This window comes from Coenobita brevimanus, chromosome 65 (assembly GCF_032717465.1).
Source record: "Coenobita brevimanus isolate Jiangsu-jjx chromosome 65, ASM3271746v2, whole genome shotgun sequence".
Taxonomy (NCBI): Eukaryota; Metazoa; Arthropoda; class Malacostraca; order Decapoda; family Coenobitidae; genus Coenobita; species Coenobita brevimanus.
Genome location: NC_137018.1, coordinates 37,092,350 through 37,107,349, shown reverse-complemented (window position 1 = coordinate 37,107,349; position 15,000 = coordinate 37,092,350). Strand labels below are relative to the sequence as shown.

The following is a 15,000-nucleotide window of genomic DNA, read 5'->3' as shown; positions in this document are numbered from 1 at the left end:
AAGGGGTAGGTGAGAGGTAGGAAGACAAGGGGTAGGTGAGAGACAAGGGGTAGGTGAGAGGTAGGAAGACAAGGGGTAGGTGAGAGGCAGGAAGACAAGGGGTAGGTGAGAGGCAGGAAGACAAGGGGTAGGTGAGAGGCAGGAAGAAAAGGGGTAGGTGAATGGTTGGAAGACAAGGGGTAGGTGAAAGGTTGGAAGACAAGGGGTAGGTGAGAGGTAGGAAGACAAGGAGTAGGAGAGAGGCAGGAAGGCAAGGGGTAGGAGAGAGGTAGGAAGACAAGGGGTAGGTGAGAGGTAGGAGGTCAAGGGGTAGGTGAGAGGTAGGACGAACTGGGGAGCAGAGGAAGATGGAGAGGAATAGAAGAGGAAGATGCAGGGGAGGAAAGGAAGAGGAGGAAAAGTGGGAGGAGAGGAAGGTGGCACGAAACAGACAAGGGGACCCAAGATAAGGAGGAAAAAAAAAGGGGGGACGGTGGCAGGAGGGAAGAGCAGTGTGAGGGCAAGAAGAGGGAGGAGATGAAAAAGGATAATACGAGAGGGAAGAAGAGGAAAGGATGGACGAACAGCCAGCAAAGAAATCAGAAAAGTAAGAGGAAATCGGCATTGATACGAGGCGTGAAAAAAAAAAAAAAATGATTAAGTGATATGGGGAACAAAGCAGAGGAAGAGAGGAAGATGAAGATGAGGGGGACGAGAGGAAGAAGAAGGAGAGGGGGGAAAAGAAGGGGGGAGGAAAGGACGAAGGGGAGGGGAGGAAAGAAAGGGGGGAGGAAGAAGAAGGAAGGAGAGGAAGATGAAGATGAGGGGGAGGAGAGGATGAAGAGGGAATGGAAGAAAGGGAGAGGAGAGGAAGAAGAGAGGGAAGAGGGGAAGGGGAAAAACGAAGGAGGGAGGAGAGAAGAGGGGACGAGAGGAAGATGACGATGAGAGGAAGGAGAGGATGAGGGGAGGAAAGGAAGATGAAGATGAGGGGGAGGAGAGGAATATGATGAGGGGGAGGAGAGGAATATGATGTGGGGGAGGAGATGAAGATGTGGGGGAGGAGAGGAAGATGAAGATGAGGGGGAGGAGAGGAAGATGAAGATGAGGGGGAGGAGAGGAAGATGAAGATGAGGGGGAGGAGAGGGGGAGACGAAGAAGAGGAGGAGGAGTGGAAGGGAAGATGAAGATGAAGGGGAGGACAAGAAGAGGAGGAGGAGAGGAAGAAGAGGGGGAAGAGAAGAAAAAGAAGAAGAGGGGGAGGAGAGGAAGAAGACGAACAGGGGGAGGAGAGAAAGAAGAGGGAGAGGAAAGGAAGAACGGGGGTTGTAGAGGAAGAAGAACAGGGGTTGGAGAGGAAGAAGAAGAACAGGGGGAGGAGGGAAAGAAGAGGGAGAGGAAAGGAAGAGGAAGAAGAGGGAGAGGAGAGGAAGAGAAAGGAGAAGGCGACGAAGAGGGACAAGAAGGAAGAGGAAGAAGAGGGAGAGGAGAGGAAGAGAAAGGAGAAGGCGACGAAGAGGGACAAGAAGGAAGAGGAAGAAGAGGGAGAGGAGAGGAAGAGAAAGGAGAAGGCGACGAAGAGGGACAAGAAGGAAGAGGAAGAAGAGGGAGAGGAGAGGAAGAGAAAGGAGAAGGCGACGAAGAGGGACAAGAAGGAAGAGGAAGAAGAGAGAGAGGAGAGGAAGAGAAAGGAGAAGGCGATGAAGAGGGACAAGAAGGAAGAGGAAGAAGAGGGAGAGGAGAGGAAGAAGAAGAGGGACAGGAGAGGAAGAGAAAATAGAGGGAGAGGACAGGAAAAGGAAGAAAAGGGGGGGTGGAGAGGAAGAGAAAGACAAGGGAGAGGAGACGAAGAGGAAAAAGACGGTGAAAAGAAGAGAAAGGACAAGGGGAGAGAAGGGGATGAGGAAGAAAAGAGAGGAAGAAAAAGAAAAGGGAGAGGAGGGGAAGAGCAAGAAAAGAGGAGTGAAAGTGGAAGAAGAGGGAGAGGAGAGGAGAGGAAGAGGAAGAAAGGGGAGAGGTGATGAAGAAAGGGGAGGAGAGAGGAAGAGGAAGAAAAGGGAGAGGAGAGAAAGAGGAAGAAAAGGGAGAGGAAAGAGGAAGAAAAGGGAGAGGAGAGAAAGAGGAAGAAAGGGGAGAGAAAGAGGAAGAAAAGGGAGAGGAGAGAAAGAGGAAGAAAAGGGAGAGGAGAGAAAGAGGAAGAAAGGGGAAAGAGGAAGAAAAGGGAGAGGAGAGAAAGAGGAAGAAAAGGGAGAGGAGAGAAAGAGGAAGAAAAGGGAGAGGAGAGAAAGAGGAAGAAAAGGGAGAGGAGAGAAAGAGGAAGAAAAGGGAGAGGAGAGAAAGAGGAAGAAAAGGGAGAGGAGAGAAAGAGGAAGAAAAGGGAGAGGAGAGGATGAAAAAGGGGAGGAGAGGGAGGGGAACACGAGGGGGGAAGGAAAACAATAACAGCCTGAAATGCTGAAAAAGAGGAGAAAGCGAGCACTGATAAGTGAGGTGTGAGAAGTGAGAACGCAATATGGGGGAGCTACGGAGAACTGGAGGAAGAAGAGGAGAGGAAAAGAGGGGGAGAAGGGGAAGAAGCAGGAGAGAAGAGCTAAATGAAGGACCAGAAAAGGAGGAGGAAGCAGGGAGTCAACAACAGTGGGTAACAACAATGTATGAGAGCTAAGGAGAGGAAGATGAACAAGATGGGGAAGAGAGGAAGTGGAAGCAGAAGGGGAAGATGCAGAAAAGGTAAATGAGGAACTAGATAAAAAGAGGGACGAAACAATAAGACAATAAAAATAAGAGCTAAGAAGAGGAAGACGCAGAGGAGGACAGGAAAAATATGGAGATGAAGCACAGAAAAACTTGAAGTGAAAGCGGCAGAGGAAGTGAACACTGATAAGAGAAGTGTGAAAGGTGATACGAGATACGGGGAACTGGGAAAAGGAAATGGATGAAGAGAGAGGAAGAAGTAGCGGAGGAAGGAGGAGGGAGATGAGGAGAGGAAGAAGAGGGTGATGAAGATAAAGCTAAGGAATGGATTATGAGTAAGATCGGGTAAATCAGTTACGAGGAGCAAATGGAAAAAAGCGGAAATGGAGGAAACAATCACTGATATGAGAGGCGTGAGAGGTGATACGAGATGAGGAGGAAGAGGAAAACTGAGGAAGACAGTAAAAGGAAGAGGAGGAGCACATGGGGAAGATAAACAGGAACAAAAGAAAATAGCTATACGAGAAAGAAGAAACGGTAGACAACGAGGGCAGGAAGAGAAGGGAAAAAGATAAAACCTATCTGCGAAAGCTGAAGATGGGAGAGAGAGCAGTGATAAGTGGCGTAAGAGTGGTGATAAGGAGAAAATTCACTGCTACTTATCCAAACCAGCAGGAAGGAGATATCTGGGAAGAAAATGATGAATCATGACATGCCATAACTGCCCCGCCCCCCCCCCCCAAAAAAAAAGCTTGGTACCTAAATATTTCAACAAAAAAACTCATATGACGTCACGATTTTTTTTTTTTTTCTGGGTCACTACATCCTACGGTGAAGAGAGGTTGTGGTGGGGAGAGGAGGCTGGAGAGGTGAGGAAGCGGGTATAGTGAGACAGAGGTAGTGGCTGAGAGAGTGGATGTGAGCCATGGTGGCGGCCATGGGAAGACAGGGATACAAAAGGGCTGTGTTGGACAGGAAGCAATCATAAACACAGCTTTAGCATATGAGGGTTTACAAATACCAGCTTTAGTCCCAGTGACGGGATTCATAAACAAAATCTTCATTCATTCCCTCTTATAACCAAGTTTCCGTTTCCAGAAAAACAAACTGGATATCTCAGCAATGTCCTTCCCTTGTCCTTCCTGGAAAAACACAAAACAGCTCAATGATTTTCGTCTCCTGACTGCACACTTTCTCAAACAGAACAAGAGGCAAGGGGATATTCTGTAATCTCCTTGTCCTCCCTGAAAATGAGGGAATTTCTATATTCTTGTGTTTTTGTAAAGAACAATTCAGAGTAATACAGAGAAGTTACAGTGAGCTTGTCCGTGAATCTGGCCCCTGTACAGACAGGGATATTTATTTCCTATTTTTTCTAATGTTAAAAGATTGTTTATCAACAGTACGGAATGCTTAAATTTCTTCAAACTCGTTGCACAACACAATCTGTAATGCTTCTGGGAGATGAGGCTGTCACAACAATGTTTCAGTAATTTAAATGACTGACATAGTCCAACATTAAACCCATAGAAAACTATCGGTTGTAAAGCCAAAATCGAGAGCGCGAAGGGGCAGATAAGTATAAAATATCTAACGGTCATTTATGCAACTGCTGTACTGCATCTGAAGAGGTTAGCTTGCATACCACGTCACACAGCACACCCAGCAGTGTGGAAAAACGATCAAATACGTCTTGCCCTCAGTATTATAATTACAAACAACAATACAAGGTCGGTGGTTCGTCGTCCCCTTCGTGATCACAGCTGTAATAATACTGACTATATCTCGGCATATTCTATAGTTAGACAAGAAAATTCAGTCATTCAACTGTATCCACTCACACAATACAGTATCCCTTCCAATGCTGATTCGTTATAATACAGATACGATGTCAATTCGTTAAAAAAAAAAAAAAAAAAAGGGGGGGGGGAGTGAATAAAACTGTATGGAAGATTACAAGCGGACTGAAAATGTTTAATGAAGCCGTCAGAAGGGATCGAGTACGGTACTCTTAAAATAAAAACAAAACTTCGTCAAAATTAATATATATATATATATATATATATATATATATATATATATATATATATATATATATATATATATATATATATATATAAAACACATACACACTTTACTGAAAGGGTGTATGAAGGGTAGAGAGGGAATAATGGTGTAGGAACAGGCAAGGATGCAAGATGGGTTGATACACTAAACTGTCCATAACCCCTTCAGTTTGGTAACGTCTTATTTCCAGCCGCATATTAAGTGGCACGGGAGATTTCATAACACCTCTTCCTTAGTAATTTTATCTGAATATTACACCTTAACATCTTTTTGCATGTTAATGATGCACTGTTGATGATAAAACGATATATGGTAAGTATATAGCATGAGGGAATATTAATGCAGCGTGCAAAATAAACTACTAAGGAAGAGGTGCCACGAAACCTCCCATGCCGCTCAGAATACACATCCTATTATCGCCAGTTCCTATAACTTGACTTTGGTCAAGGTTTTCAAACTAGTAATACCTCACATAATCTTCATTAAACCTTTTCCTACCAGAGGTCTCCCCTGAACTGAATGAAATAGTCAATGGCAAGATAAAAAGAACGCCACTGTATTAAAGCATATACAGTAATCACAAAGCATAATATATTAAAATACGAAATCAAGACCTATATTCATCAACCTTCCTGACCTGAAATTGCGTATAAGCTATCTATCTATCTTTAGCCAGACGCCATAATCCCATACCGGTAACGGGTGGCCGTCGACTCCGAGTTAGCTGTTTTACTGGGATGGGCACTAACCCTCCCCCAACCCACTACTTGACCCACGGGGAACATGTATGGGTTGGTTACCCACCCAGCGTTGTAAATGGTTTTCTGGCTTACTGGAAACCATTAGATTTGTCACTCAATGTAAAGCCACCTGAAAAGGGAAGTGAAAGAAAGTGACAGGAAAGATCAGAGAAATATGAAGAGAGGAGGGCAGACACAGAAATATAATGATAAAGGTGATGGAAGAAGTTGGCAGCACAACATCAAATGAGTGGATAGTACTGTTTGTTTATATTTTTAGTTTCACTAGCACACCCACCAAACTCTTCACTATAAGACTAGGGTGGACATCAAGGTGATTAAATATAACCAATTAAATTTATTTCTGAAAATCTGCAATGGAGATTGATTACCAGATATTTTGCTTCACATCCTTTAACCTCTTCAGCCTAAGGACGTTGTTTGTATTAATTATGCATTTGCTGCAACCAGACTATAATCGGTATCAAAGAGAATTCGAACCGGAGGGATTATTACCGTTAGATACAGCCTTCATCAACCTTCTCAATATAAGGACTTTCTACAGCAGACTACATCGTCTGTAGGAAGCAAGAATAAATTTAAAATAAAAATTACTAAGAAAAAAAATCAAGACGTCCTCACTCTGTACAGTTCATCAGTGTCCCCACTTTGGTAACACTGCGTTCAATTTTCGTCACCGCATTACAAGAAGGATATAGTGAAACAGAGAAAACGAATGGTGACAAATTTAATGCCCTGACTGGGGAACATACCATACGAGGATCATATGGAAGAGTTAAACCTGCTAACTCATCAAACTGAATGCTACGAGGGGACGCGATTCAAGCACATGAAATTCTTTAAGGACATGGCAACATGGGAGGCTTGTAAGTACTTTACAATGGACTCACTCAATTACACAAGAGGTACTGACTATAAATAAAAGGCAAACATTTCCACTCAAATGAAACAAAGTGCTTTTTCTTCAACACAGTAGTCAACACATGAAACAAACTGCCTATGAACACTGCAGACTGCAATACAGTAATAATATTCAAAAGTTGTTTGGATAAGTTTCTGGCTCTGATTATGCAAATTAAATACATTCGTGGCTGAATAATACAAAAATCCCTCTCTTTCTGATCAAGGAGATTGCATCTGCGCAATACTGTTACCTGAAACAACTTTCTTGCAAAGTTACTGTAGTGTAGAATAATTTTTCTTTTCAGTCTTTCCTGCTTTATGATCATTCTTCTCAATTTTTCCTGCTAGGATAGTTTGGAGGATTTGGTGGGAGGGAGGGAGGGGATCCTTCTTGCTTTGTTATCCTTGTATTCACCTCACTGAATTACATATCATTGAATTACATATCATGGTCACAGACTTCTGTAACAAAGCCTCGGAAGGACCACTAGGTCTGTTGTCTTCTATCCTTTGCATCCCTTTGAACATCCACGGTTAAATGTTCCCTTATTCAGGGCCAGAATTTGGCTCTTCAGTTTTTCTAAGAACATTTTTTAAAAAGACTTTTAGCTTTTGGTTAAAAAAAAGTTTCATTTCCGCTGACTAGAGTGGCAGCGAATGAAGCGGTTCCGACCCTCCGCGTATGTAGGTGCCTACAAGTAATGAACTTCTAAACAAGAATTTACGATCGGCAGCATAAGTCCCGCGGCGTATCCTACTTTTCTATGCATGAACTCTGAAAACTATTCTCGTAAAGCCGCACCAGTAGACAATGTTAAGCAACATCAAACTGAACAGAGCCAAACTTAGTCATTAGCATCACCTACTGCTATTCCATACGACTGATAATGAAGTCCATAGACAGAGAAGCAAGAGACACTACTGGATCTTTCCTCCCGACAGTAGATTCATCCCATGGCTACTCCATTCACTGCTACACCGCAATCAAAAGGCATGGCCGCGTAATCCAGGCCACCGCGATGTTGACCTTCGAGACAAATACTCAGAACTCACATTCTGACTCACCCACATTCTCCCCCCCCCCCCGTTTTTTTTTTTTGCTTGTCATTTTCCACTATGAGAGTCTTTACTCGGTTGAGAGAGAGAGAGAGAGAGAGTGGGGGCGGGGGGTAAACAATTCTTCTCTGATCTCACTCGTTCTGTAAATCTTCATGGCTTTCCATCCATCATCCTCCATCTCTCTGTCTTTCTCTCCCCATCCACTCGTTTCTTTTACTCCCCTCGCTCTTCACCCTCACATCCCCTCCTCTCATCTCTTTTCCATCAGCTCCCCTTCCCTTCCTTACTTACCCTTCCCCCTTCTACTTCCTTCCTCATCCTCCTCACTTCATCACCTCCCCTACATTCCTACCCCCACCTTCCCTAACCAACATAATCTACTTCTCCACTTTTCCAACCAGCTCTTACTTCTTCGCCCTTACTTCCTCTCCATCCCTTCTCTTACTATTCCTAACATCTTTCTTCTCTCCGATTCAACTCCCTTACTTTCAAACCTGCCTTACAACCAAGCCTTCCCTCCCCTTTCCTTACTTTCTTTGCAACACTCCCCCTCCTGTTCTCCCCATATGTTTGTCTGTGTCTCATTTTATCTTTATCCCCTTCCCCACTCCCTTTTCCTCTCCTCCTTTCATCTTCCTTCCCTACCATCCTCAACCCTTCTCTCTCCCCTATTATTTTTTACCTACCCCTCTCCATCCCCCTATCCCCCTCCCTCTAGTAGGAACAGCGAATAGTGGGGGAAATGCCAGCACCACCCCTCCCCCAAATCACACACACACACACACAAGCGGTCAATGCTAAAAAAAAAAAAAAAAAAAAAAAAAAAAAAAAAAGGTCTGGCATTCCACGATTATTTCTCTCTCTCGGCATTCCACGAGTATTTACCTCTCGCATTTATTTTCTTTCCGATGTTAATTCTTTCCTTGGGATTTCCTGCATTTACCCTTCACTACCCTTACTCTCCTCCACCACATTATTTTTATAATATTACCAAATTCTCCTATCCTATTCCAGCTCCCTACTTCTTTCTCCTCTCCTCTCCTCTTTTCCCTTCTCAATCCTCTCTACTTGTTTCCCTTTTTCAATTTTTTCTTTATTTCCGTCCTTCTCTTCTACATGTCCCTTCCCCCTTCAACTTCCTTCTTTATTATCCTTTCCCTTCTTTACTCTTCTTTTCATTTCGTCCAGCAATGATTGTGCCCCGACTCCTGGGTTCAAACCAAAGTGGTACAATATATTTCAAGTAGGTGCCACTAGTATGTACTTTCATTTGCTTCCTATAGCGGGTACCCTGTCAGTTCTATCGATGGCATACAAAGACTCAATAACACACACAAACACAGCCATCACAACACTTTGACTTTCAGATGCATCACTCTCCCGCATACTCGTACATCTCTTTTTCATTGTGCCTCAGTAACATGAGGAAGGGCTAATTGTAAACACCACTTTCCCTCTGAGAAGGTCCGGTCTAACACAGGAGCTAACATGGACTGAGATACCCTTCCTAGGCCTAGCATTCATCTTCCTCTTCCTCTCCCTTCCCTACTCTATCCTTCATCCTCCTCTCCCTTAAATATTCCCTCCTTCATCCTACCCTCTTCTCTACACCTTCATTTATCCTCCTCTCCCTTCCCAACTTCCTCTTTCATCCCCCTCTCTATTCTACTCCTTCTTCATCCTCTTCGCCCTTTCCTACTTTATCCTCCACTCTATCCTTCATCCTCCTCTCTCTTCCCTATTTTATCCTTCATCCTCCTCTCCCTTCCCTACTCCATCCTTCCTCCTCCTCTCTTCTCTATGCCTTCCTTCGTCTTCCTCTCCTTTCTTTACTTCTCCTTGATCGTCCACTCCATTACCCACTTCCCCTTCCTCCTTCTCCACTCCTTCCTCCTCTCTCTTCCTCCTTTACTCCCCCTTCTTTCTCCATCCCTCATCCATCTCTAATTTTCCTTTCCACCTTTTCTTTACAGACACCAGATATCGAAATACAAGCTTTATAAACAATAAAAACTTGGCAGTCACCTCCCCCCCCCCCCGGCCTTTCTTACCTCCTGTGACTCCCGACAAAAATAAATACATAAAAAATAAAATGCACGGAAAAACAAACCACAGAAATTTATGAGGCTAATAAAGATGACAAGCTGGAATTAAGGTTATGAAGATGACGGTGATGATGATACAATGCAAATAACAACCAAAGCTTATGGTTATGATGATGATAATAAATTGCTAAAAATACGCTATGGTTAGGCCGCTTTCACACGAGGCCACAGTTAGTTGCCTCCCATAGTTTTCAATCGAGCCTTTCATACGAGTACACTGCGGTTGGCCGGCCGGCAACCAGCTCCCGGCAGTGGCTCGCTCGCGCAACTAATGTCCGCCACTGGCGGTTGCTGCCACTCGCTGTAAAGCAGTTTCAAATCAGAGCTTTCATACGGCGCCACCAGTTGCCGCCAGCAAGGCAAGGAGAAGGAGCTCTTCCTGTGACGCCATTCTTTCAGCTAAGAACCGTGCCAAGGAGTGGCGTGAGTTCAGTGGAGGTCATTAGTTGCCGGCCCCTTCACACTGGGCCACCAGTGGCCCCGTGTGAAAGCGGCCTTAAGGTTATGATGACGATGATAAATGAGCAGTAGTTCCTTGGCTAAATCAAAGCATCTGGAGGTTTAGTGTATCCCTCACTGCTTTCAGCTCAGTTGATGACCAGGTAGACAAGCTAGAACAGCGTGTCTCAAACGTTTTTACTCCATTTCCCCCTTAAGGTTATCTTAACATCCCCGTGTCGCCTTTAATTTGATGTTTACACTCATCAATTAGAATGAATATTACACAGTGACGAAAATATACAGGGTGATAATATTTTGAACTAATTAAGCTCATTCGCAGTGTGTTCTTAAAATAAAATAAAAACTATTTTTTCTTGAGACCTTTATTCATATTCCACATACAATCGTAATTTAGTTTTCTAACGCCCTTATAATAACGTTTCAATTGACAAAACTGACCAGCTTGCACTAAAAACTAATGACCACTGAATTATATTGGACAAAAATAAGAATGGCAAGCAAATATAAATATATACTGGGCATACGGTACACAATGTGTAAGCATATATATATAAAATGCCTCTGCTACTCCATATAAAACAGCCACATGCAATCGACCAAATGATAACCTGATTCCCAGTACCTTTCTCTTAAGCGATGTCTGGCAACCGTCAAGGCTCAGTTAAATTTCCTTTATTACAAACTAGGGAGAAGAGTATTTATGTAAATAACACCAAAAACCAATATGTAAGTGTTGTTACTGTGTACATCTTGCATTACATGGAAATTAAAATATACTACGTTGAGGCTTAGTAGTATACTCGCTTAAAAGCCGCTTTCGGCGGCCTCCACTGGATGACAAGTCTATTTCTGTTTTCAGTCGAATGGTAATAAAAATGTGAATTACTCGTCATGAGTGAGATGGTGCGAGGAATTTTCCCGTATTTTTATCCCGCTGGAACACCCGTTGAGAGAGAGAGAGAGAGAGAGAGAGAGAGAGAGAGAGAGAGAGAGAGAGAGAGAGAGAGAGACCTACGGTAGGAAAAAATTAATTTCAAAAGGAAGACTTGAAATGAGAATCTTATAGATCAGAAGACGAAGACCAAAGGAAACATACGATAATAAAGGGAGGGGGGGATGAGTCTGATGGACTAGGGAAAACTAAAATACATTATTTAAAAAAAATTAACAAAAAAATTACCGAGGGAAGATGAAAGAAAATCCCTGCCACACTTTTAAAAACTGTTGCACCGAAGAAAGCAATGCTGTCAAGGGAAAACTGAAAGTACTGCAACAAAAGAAAATATATCCAAGGAGAAAGATACCCAAGACCCTGCTAGGGTAAAACAACAACAGTAACAACAATCATCATCATCATCATCATCATCGCGATCATAATAAACTAAAACTATTAACTGCAGTACATACAAGGGCGAGGCGGGTGGTGTGTGAGTTTGAGGTGGTGGGCATGCGAAAGGGCAGCTTCTTGGGCCACCAGGTGGGTCTCGGTAGCTGGGCCCAAGCCACCGGCCGGTCCTCACCCACGCTACACCGCACCATGAACGGCACGAACACCTCCAGCTCGCTCTGTTGGAGAAAAATATACCGGTAAATGTACTACTGAATCATTACAATCACTATCACACAAAAATATGAGGCAGAACAGCAATTACAGTATATTGTACTCCTCCTGACATTTACAATTATCCTTTCACACACACAGATTTACCTCTAATTTATCAGTCATCATTAGTTTTTTGTGTAGGACATAAAAACTGCTTTGCCAACATCGTCATTATAAGCCTCAGATCATCTCCAATTAATCACTCCACCTCTATATCTATGTGTGGTGTACACTTTGCATTGGGGGACACTCCCATGAAAAACTCAAAATAAACGCTACATCATCCTCTCTTTCAGATATGCAGCAAAGATTCAAGAGCCATCTGGATCATCCAACAAGAAGGAGTTCGATCCACATCGCTTCTTGCACTTGAAACGGAGTGGATGTGTAGCAAGATGCGTGCCTAACCATATGCATGTGTGTGTGTGTGTGTGTGTGTGTATATATATATATATATATATATATATATATATATATATATATATATATATATATATATATATATATCCCATTGGAGCCCGGCGTCCGGAATACTGGACAGAACTGAGATTTTTCAAGTCTATAAAGTAGGGAACCCCCGGGTAGGGACCTATGAGCTTCGCGACCATAAGCCGATAGGCGGAGGGCGGTACGCTTAGTACCCACCCAGCGCCATTCCTCGCCCGGCACCCCTGGGATCCAATGGGATATATATATATATATATATATATATATATATATATATATATATATATATATATATATATATATATATACACACACGTTTGTGTGTGTGTGTGTGTGTGTGTGTGTGTGTGTGTGTGTAGCCGTGGCTCAGTGGGTCAGAGCACTTCGCTCAGGCCAAAGGTTCGAGTCCACCCAAGGGTCGCTGGTAGACATCAGGAAGAGCATCCGGTCATACAGTGCTATACGCTACAAACCTATGTCGTCTACCCAGGGGCAACGCCCAGCCCTAACTAAAAAACGGGACACGGCGTAAAACTAATATATATATATATATATATATATATATATATATATATATATATATATATATATATATGTATTTATTCTACCTTATACATATCCTATCTATCTATCTTATGCCAGACCCCATAATCCCGTAAGGGGTGGCCACTTGACTTTGAGTTAGTTGTTTTATGGGGAGGGGCACTAACCCTCCACCAACCCACTTGTTGACACGTAGGGAATACGTATGGTTTGGTTATATGGTTACCACCCAGCGTTGTAAATGGTTTCTTGGCTTACAGGAAACCATTCGGCTTGTCAATGTAATGCCACCTGTAAAGGAAAGAAAAGCAATAAGACGTGACAGGAAAGATGGGAGAAATAGGAAGAGAGGAAAGCAGGCACAGAAAGAGAATGATAAAGGTGAAGGAAGAAGTACGCAGCACTACATCATATATATTTATGGTACACATATTACACACACAAGTCATATGTACATTTTACAGAGAGAGAGAGAGAGAGAGAGAGTACATACACAAATCATATATACATTTTACAGAGAGAGAGAGAGAGAGAGAGAGAGAGAGAGAGAGAGAGAATAATCAGATCTGTTTGATCATTTGCATATAATAGTCCTACAGCACGGTAATATTCCAATCATCACCCAGTCCACATCTAGCATATACTGCTTTTGTATTTCATAAAAATACGGTAAGCGAAAAAAAAAAAAAAGCCAAGAAAGCTGAGGAATAAAATTATACAACAGAACAATAATAAACAGAATATACGTAAAGATCACCACAAGGAACTCAGACCAGCCTAGCAATAAAACCCAAAGAGGATACATCTTATGAAAAAAAGGGGAAGAGGTCTTTTAAACTAGCAAAACACTCTATAAACAACAGCAACAAAAATGACTATCTAAAAAGTCCCAGACAGCTATCCCCGTAAAGAAAAAAAAAAAAAATAAAAAAAAAAGTAACTTGCAATAAATTTCATTTCTATAAACTCATGTTATTCACCTACAGTTCCTTTAATCCGATTAACTTACATTTATTACAGTATAAGGGTTCAATATTATGATGGCTGACACCAAGTTCAATAGCTAAACCAATTGAAAAAAAAAGTCGTGGAACTTTAATGCAAAACATATCACAAGCCACACAAACTAAAACACAAATACATAACATGGTACTGTACATCGTACGTATAACATACAACACACACACACACACACACACACACACACACACACAATCACAAAAAATTCGCACCTACCCGTCCACAGACACAATTTTAAAAAGCCCGCACAACAATACATTTTACAAGGCTTTCAAAGAGCTAACGCCAATTCAAAGCTAGGAAAGTTAAAGGGAAACAACAACAACAACAACAAAGTCAAAGTGACCCTGAATTGTGAGACTAAATGGGTTGGTGAACATTCATATTGGAATCAGTACGTAAAGCTTCGTTCGCTGACCCTGACAGGGACAAAGGGAAAAATGAATCCCTTCACTCTGAAGAAGTATTCATATAAATTTTTCCTGCTGCCTTTAAACCACTTTATATAGCTCAAGAAGGATTATCGAACCGGGAAGGGCTAGACATAGCCTCCAATAACACACTGCCTGGTAAACGACTTCCGAAAGCTGGAGTAGATTGTCTTGTGACAGCTGCAAGTTCTAGTGTTCGAGTTAATATATATATATATATATATATATATATATATATATATATATATACTGTACATATACCGGTATACATACATACATACATCATCATCATCAGCCATTATAAGTCCACTGCTGAACAAAGGCCTCCCCCAACTTTCTCCACGAATTCCTTGGCTGAGCCAATCTTTGCCATGTTTTCCCTGCAAATTTCTCTATCTCATCTCTCCTCCTCCTGTCTGGCCTTTTTCTGCTACGCTTACCATCTCTTGGTGTCCAGTCAGTCAACCTCTTGCTCCATCGATCATCCCTTGTTCTTGCTACATGGCCTGCCCACCTCCATTTCTGTTCTTTATACATACAAGTATATATATATATATATATATATATATATTCAAGCAGTGTGTAACGTGTGTCTGTGTGTTTGTTCGTGTATTTCACGAGAACAGTAAGAGATATCAACCTAATTCTTTTTGCATCAGGTCGGGGTAAGTAGAGGGAGTGTCTTAAAAAAAAAAAAAAAAAAATGCAATCGGCTAGACAGCGCGAATTTGTCGGAAATTGCGACACGCGCAAATGTCCCTGTCCGTTTGTTTGTTTCATTCACGAGAACGGTAACAGAAGTTGATTTAATTCTTTTGCATTAGCTTGGAGGAAGTCTGGGGAGTGAAAAAAAAAAAAAAAAAAAAAAAAAAAAAAAAATTGCCGATCAGGCGCGACGAGACGGCGCGAAATTGTAGGAAATCGAG

The 15,000-nt window shown here is 42.3% G+C and overlaps 1 protein-coding gene across 1 annotated transcript in view; it reads right to left on the bottom strand.

Moving 5' to 3' along the window:
- Positions 1-15,000, bottom strand: part of ova (ovaries absent) — a 425,539-nt gene that overhangs the window by 302,812 nt on the left and 107,727 nt on the right. Inside the window, exon 3 of the mRNA XM_080276474.1 lies at positions 11,438-11,596. Coding sequence (XP_080132600.1) covers positions 11,438-11,596 — 159 coding nt within the window. The remainder of the gene's footprint in view (positions 1-11,437; positions 11,597-15,000) is intronic.